This window comes from Hemicordylus capensis, chromosome 17, assembly GCF_027244095.1.
Source record: "Hemicordylus capensis ecotype Gifberg chromosome 17, rHemCap1.1.pri, whole genome shotgun sequence".
NCBI lineage: Eukaryota > Metazoa > Chordata > Lepidosauria > Squamata > Cordylidae > Hemicordylus > Hemicordylus capensis.
Genome location: NC_069673.1, coordinates 15277571 through 15284301, shown reverse-complemented (window position 1 = coordinate 15284301; position 6731 = coordinate 15277571). Strand labels below are relative to the sequence as shown.

Genomic DNA, 6731 nt, shown 5'->3' with positions numbered 1-6731 from the left:
AAAGTTCCCAAAGATATAGATAGTTCCCAAAGACATAGATATAATAAATATATAGATAGATAAATATATAGATATAGATAGTTCCCAAAGACATAGATATAATAAATAAATGAAGGTGGCTCCTTGTCCCCAAAGGCCTCACCATCTAAAAAAGAAACAGGGAGAGACCCCAGCAACAGCCACTGGAGGGGTGCTGTGCTGGGGATGGAAGGGCCAGTTGCTCTCTCCCTGCTAAACATAAAGAGAACCACCACTTTAAAAAGGTGCCTCTTTGCTGTGTTAGCAGGGGATGAAGACATAAGGAGATGGGAAGCTGCCATATACTGAATCAGACCATTGGTCCATCTAGCTCAGTATTGTCTACACTGACTGGCAGCAGCTCCTCCAAGGTATAAGGTAGGAGTCTCTCCCAGCCCTACCTGGAGATGCTGCCAGGGATTGAACCCATTATCTTCTGCACGATGCAAAGCAGATGTTCTCCCACTCAGCTACGGCCCCATCCCCTAAGTGGAATATCTTGCAGCATTCAAGTGTAGTCTCCCATCCAAATGCAAACCCAGGTGGGACATGCTTAGCAGAGGGGACAATTCATGCTCCCTACCAGAAGACCAGCTCTCCTCCACAAAGCAGAAACCTAGGAGACTGCCTTATATAAAGTCAAAACCTTGGTCCATCTAGCTCAGTACTGTCTACACTGACGGGCAGCAGCTTCTCGACATTTCGGGTCCAAAAGTCTTTCCCAACCCTACTTGGAGATGCTGCCAAGGAGTGAATCTGGGACCTTCAGCCACTGACCTAAAGCACCACCCAGACAAAAAGAACACAAGGGATTGTTTTGTTATAATGTTGTGTTCTAAATCACCTCACGTTTCCATTTTCTAATGCATGAAGTGGCTCACAGGATAAAGGAAGACATAGATGTGGGGATACCCAGTGTTACAAGAATCTGCACCTATGTTGCTAGATGGGGAAAAAATAGGTTACACATTTCTGGATGCCTGGGCTGCTTGCTGGGCCTCAGTCACAGAATCTAAACTAAAGGCAGGGTTTGCATGCAAAACAGGTGCATTAACTAATGAAGGGAATTCCTCTGAGCTTGTGCAGAGCATCTTTTCCACCGAGTAACTGGAGCCAATCCACACACACATGGAGAGGGAGAGAGAGGACTGTTGCTTTGGCTTCCTTGCAACTCCGAATCCAAAAACTCTCTGTGTGAGTTTAATGATTAAACTTGTCTATTGTTCAGGATTACAGGCTGACATTTAATACTGCGTCTTTAATAAATGTCCCTTGAAACAAAAAACAGAATTGACGTGTGTTGGATGCCTTTGTTTTGCCAAATGAGCTCTTGAAAGGTTGGGCTGATGATGTTTGTCAAATAAAGCACATTGGGTTGGGGGTTTAAATATTCACAGTTTTTAAACATCTCTCCTTTTTTATTGGGTGTTCAGTGTTTTAAAAGATCCTCCTCCTCTTTTCCTTTCTTTAACGCTTAAGAAAGCAATCACTCACCGGCGGAACTATTACCACAATCGCCACACTTTAACGACTCTCTGTGTTCTTACCCCAGCCCGCAGGCTCTGCAAGACAACAGCCATGTCGGTGCGTTCGCCTTCTTAGGCCGCCTTTCACTCCGCAGAGACGCAAGGCGGCTTCCCACAAGCTGCAAAGAAAATGAATGCAAGAACAGATTAATTTCTTGACACGTTATTGTTTTAAATAGGCGGTGAACCGCCTTGGGGTTTTCCTCCCCACGAAAGACGGCATAGAAACTTAAAAACCAAACACATAATAAGTTTTAAATGATGTATACTTCTTTCAGGCAAAAAGTAGCATCAAAAAGCAACGCGAAATAACAGAGTACTAATGGGCGCGATGACATACTCAGCAATAACAATGCGAGTGCCCAGGTCTCCCGTCTTTCCCTCACAAACTCTGGAGCTCCCGCCCCGTTATGTCCCCTGAGCTGAGCATCCGGAGCGGGGAGAGGGTGGCGCGCAGGCGCGCTGGGCACCTGCTCAGGGTTGGCCAGGCGGCGAGTGCACCTGTCAGCTGGCGGTGCGCAGGTGGGCGGCGCGGGGCGGGACCCTGGGGCTGCTCGGGGCTGCCATTGGCTCTCCTGCCCGCCGCTCCGCCCGCCCGCCGGGCTCCCGCTGCTTCCAGCGCCGCGCTGCAGGCAGCAGCCTCCGTGCTACCACCATGCCCGCCGCCTGGCGCAGCCGCCGCCGCCGCTGAAGGATGAGCGCCGCGCCCTGCTCGCTGCTGCTGCTGCTGCTGCCGCCCCTGGCCTTGCTGCTGCTGCTGCTCCCGCCCCCCGCCCGGGCCAGCCCGGAGAGGCAGCAGACCGGTAAGCCAGCGCCCCCCCCCGCTGCTATTTGCATGGGGGCCTCTCGCCTCCGGAGGGCGTCCTCTCACCCTGCCGCGAGGAGGGGACCCTTCCTCGCCAGGCTTTCTCTGGGCTGCCCCCCCTCAGGGGGACACACACGCACCCCGCGCCGCTGCCCCCAGTCCTCTTCTCATCCCCCCCCCGACAGATCATCCCTCCTAAATTTCTCCTCACACACACACACACCAAATATATCCCTCCTGATTGCCCCTGTAGGGCATCCTTCCTCGCCCCCACCCAGGTCCCTCTTGATTTCCTGTCCCCCCCTCATGATTTTATCCCACCCCAGCAAACCTTCTCCTGGTCTCTCCCCCCCCCCACTTTCTGATTCTCCCATCACCAAAACCTTCCCCCTCATCTCCTTTCTGCAAAAAGCAAATCTTGAAACTGCCCCCCCCAAACCCCTCTTGATTCTCTTTGGGTAATTCTCCCCCCCCCCATTCTGTAATGTTCTTGCTCATGTTTCTCCTGCTCCCCCCACCTGACCACATTCTGCACCTTGCTCGGATCCTCTGAGTTTTGGTTCTCTGTCCTGTCAAGCTGCCCCCCCCCTTCCAAACTCCCTCACCATTCTCTGTCTCTCTATCCATCCCCCTGATTTTCTGCCATGATTAACTCTGCCCCCATGTTGTGGAGGGGGAAGCTTACTATTTCCTTTTCACAATCTTTCATCCCCCCATTATTTGCCTAGCTGTTCTCTTCCATAGAGGTCATATTCCCCCCCCCCAAACATCCTGTTCTTAGCAGTGGTTCTCTCTGGCTGTGCTCCCCCCCAAAAAAACTGCCTCTAATCTGTGACTCACTGTTTTAACCCCCCTCAGTGTTATAACCCTCTCCTCTTTTCTGACCATGGGCTCAATCATACCCCCCCCCATTATTATTAGTTCTGGTTCTTCTCTTCCGCCCTCCCCGTTTATCACCCAGATACTCTCTAATTCTTCCTTGCTAGATTGAATCGTCTTCAATAGTCTTTCTCCCCCCTCCCCAGATTGTCTTGTTGGCTGGGGTTCTTTGGCCCCCCCTCCACCTTTTGATTTATATCCTCCTGCTATTTAGAACACCTCGACCCTCCACGTCCGCTTTATACTTCCCCTTTTCTGTGCTTGGCTGTGAATCTCCTTGATTTCTTTCCACCCTCCCCATCCTTCATCTGGCTATCTACAAACACACACACACACCCAATCCTCTCTTGTTTTCCTTTCCTCCTCCATCCCGGATTCTCCCCCACGGCTTGGCTGTCATTCCTTTTCTCATGACATCATTTATGGTTATCTGCACGCTGCTTGGAAACCATTCTCTCTCTCTGTCTCTCTCCTCGCTCGCCTTTATGGAGCAAGGGGAATATCACTGAACAGTGGTAATGGTGTGTGTGTGGGGGGGGGATCTTTTGCTCAGGGTGATGTTTGGCTTGTTCAGCTCCTGGCCATGTCTCTCCTCTGCTGGGATCCTGGTGACGATTATTCACAGGGGGCCGATTATTCACAGGAGAGTTCCCTGCCCCAAGGAACCTCCCATCAGAAACTGATCATGGGGGAAACTACAGGGCGAGGAAGAGAATGTTGTTTTGTGTTCTTGGATGAATAATTTTGGCAGTGTGTCTGTCTGGGAGGAATAACTGGAGTGAAGTTTTCTGTTGGTTAGCCTGGAATTGCACCTATGATCTCCCCCCACTCAAAAAGTAGTGGAATCAGTCTTTCCTCCTTTCTTTGTTCTTCCCTGCATTTTTCTTAAAACCAGCCACGGGAGGCTCAGAAGGAGGTGATGAATCGTACAGAGTTGCATTGGGCAAACTCCTCTGTGAGTGGGAATGCTAGGCTCCCAAACTTGTATCATGTGTTTCTCGTGGCACCCTGGCATGTCTCTGCACACAGTATGGAAAGTATTGTGTAAACCGGACTTGCTATTAATAAGCTGTCAACTTTTGCCCTTAAGGTCCCTTGCTTTGTTGACATCTCGCGCCGTCTGGGACTTTCACCCAAGGAGCTGCTATTTTCAGAGAAGAGCAAAGACCTTGGTTCCCCCAGGCTTCAGATTTGGGTCAGACAGATCGGCAAGCTCTTGGCCATCGGGTTTAGTGTCTCTGTGAGTCCCACCGGGCCAGACAATCTGTGTCGACAATCCTGAGCTAGATGGACCAATGGTCTGACTCAGTATATGACAGCTTCCTATGTCGTAGTGGTTAAGAAGGTGTTTCTGGGATGCAGAGATGTTCTGCTCCTTCCCTCTGTGGCAGGGATGGCCAATGGGCAACACTATTCATCATTAAAAATCTGGGAACCTCTAGAACTGTTTGTTGGTACACAGATGAACTCTCTCTTAAGCGGTTGGCCCACACAACAAATGCTGGCGGCAGTTGTTGGGATTTTATATACAAAATCTGAAAGGTCTTTGGGATCTTTCTCAAGTTCAGGTGAAGAACGGTCAAGCTGTGGAGAGCTGCACTCAATACAAATTGCCTTGAGGTGCCTTTATGGCTGGCTTTTGATAATGCTGAAAAACTGTCATTGTTGACTCCCCCACCCCACTTCTTCTTTTTTTTAGCCTCTGGATGGGCAGCCTAGCTGCTGATCCTTGCTGAAATGGTTATTCGGGAACTTTGCATTCTCTTCCTTTAGTGGTTTTCTGCTCGGCGGGTTTTTTTGCCAGATCAAGCCGATTTGGCTGGGGATGTTTTCTGCTTGTTGGATGTCTTGGTCTGGTGGGGAAGCTTCTTCAAAGTCACTGCTGGCAGGAGTAGCGGAGGTGGGAGTTGATCATTTGCTGTGTTAAACTAGCTTTGCAAGCATGAATTAATAGCTTAGTGGACAGTTCTGTGAGAGCATTAGCTTGGAAACGTTGCAGTGCATCCAGGACCATTTACGTGCAGTACAAAATAGCAGGATTCTGCGTCGAGGAAAAAAAGTTCTGCAGTCGAACAAATTCTGCAGGGGTGGCACTGGCTTGTAGGGGGTGTGCAATTCGATTTGATGATGGATCGATTCAGTTGTGTTGGGGAGTGATTCGCAAATTTGACCCTGAATCAAATTGCCCTCCAAATAGATGGCCCAATTCGACCTGAATTGATTTGGGTGATTTGAATGCCATTTTGAGGCCCATTTTGCTGGAAAAATGGGCCTCAAAATAGTGCTTTTTTCTGGGGAGAGCTGGTCTACCTATTGGGATCGACAGGTAGACTAGCCCTCTGCTTTGGATGTAGTGCTTCAGCCCAGCAAAATGGGCCTTAAAATGGCATGCAAATCACCCAAATTGATTTGGGGCTGACTTGTCGGCTGCTTTCGATGAATCAGTTCAGGGGGGCTGCGATTCAATTCAGCCTTTAATTGAATCGCAGATTTTGATTCGTGCACACCCCTAGTGGTTTGCCCAAATGTATCCAGCTTCCTCTCGCTATGCAGAAGTTACTGAGTGCTCGATCTCAACAGGGCTGGTAGTCTGTGCTCAGCTCTCTTCTTCTGAATTTTTGTCCGGTGTTCCAAAACTCTTTGCAACCATGAGGGCCAGAAGCTTGAAAACAACCCAACCCAAGAAACTGTTTTGAAAGTCAGTGGTATTTCTTTCCTCTTCCATTTTATTATCATTGCAATTGTAGCAATAGAATACATGAACAAATTTTGGGAGTATATTTGCAAAAAAGGAAAGGTCAGTGGTGGCTATAGAAATTCTTGACTAAAGCATTAGTTACAGCAATAAACAGAAGCTACTTGAATCAATCTTCCCATGGCTGGTGTATTTTAAAGGGGCATTTGTGTGGAGAAGTGGGTTCTGAGCAGGCCTGACTCCTGAGTAAACATGCATTGGGACCATGTTTGTGGGTGGACGCTGCAAGGAAGTGACAAACAATATAGTGGGACCCCAAGCAGGAATATTGTTACAAACAATATAAGGAACCCCGAAGTTCCAGTTTTAATTCTGCTTGCTGTTGATGGTGGGATGTCGGCACTAAAGAGCCCCAGTTTTGGAAGCAACATCGATTCCACCTGGCACGATTGCACAGAATCCGTGCATTGTGATGGCAGATCCTCCAGTCAGTCTGAGGAACTCGGCTTTGAGCGACGAACATTTTTGTTCCGAGGGAGGTTCCAGGCGTGCCCTTCTTTCCCCCTGGGGCTTTGCTGCCTCGTCAACTTGCATAGCCGAGATCTCTGTTTCCTACCTGAACACTGCCCACCCCATTCCTTTGCATGTTTTGTGCACAAGTGGGGTCAGTCGGAGTGTGGGTTTACCGCTCGCTGGCATTGCTGAGCCTGAGGGGGCCATTGTTAGAGCCTGGATTGCTGCCTTGTACTGAGTCAGACCATTGGTCCCTCTTGCTCAGTATTGCCGGCACTGGCTGGCAGCGACTCTC

General features: G+C 49.5%; 1 protein-coding gene across 1 annotated transcript in view; it reads left to right on the top strand.

Annotated features, from left to right (window-relative positions):
- Positions 1-2107: 2107 nt before the first annotated feature.
- The window catches only part of NPDC1 (neural proliferation, differentiation and control 1), a 34389-nt gene continuing 29765 nt past the window's right edge, over positions 2108-6731 (top strand). The window contains exon 1 of the mRNA XM_053281895.1: positions 2108-2347. Within this exon, the coding sequence (XP_053137870.1) occupies positions 2239-2347 (109 nt within the window). The 5' untranslated portion in view covers positions 2108-2238. The remainder of the gene's footprint in view (positions 2348-6731) is intronic.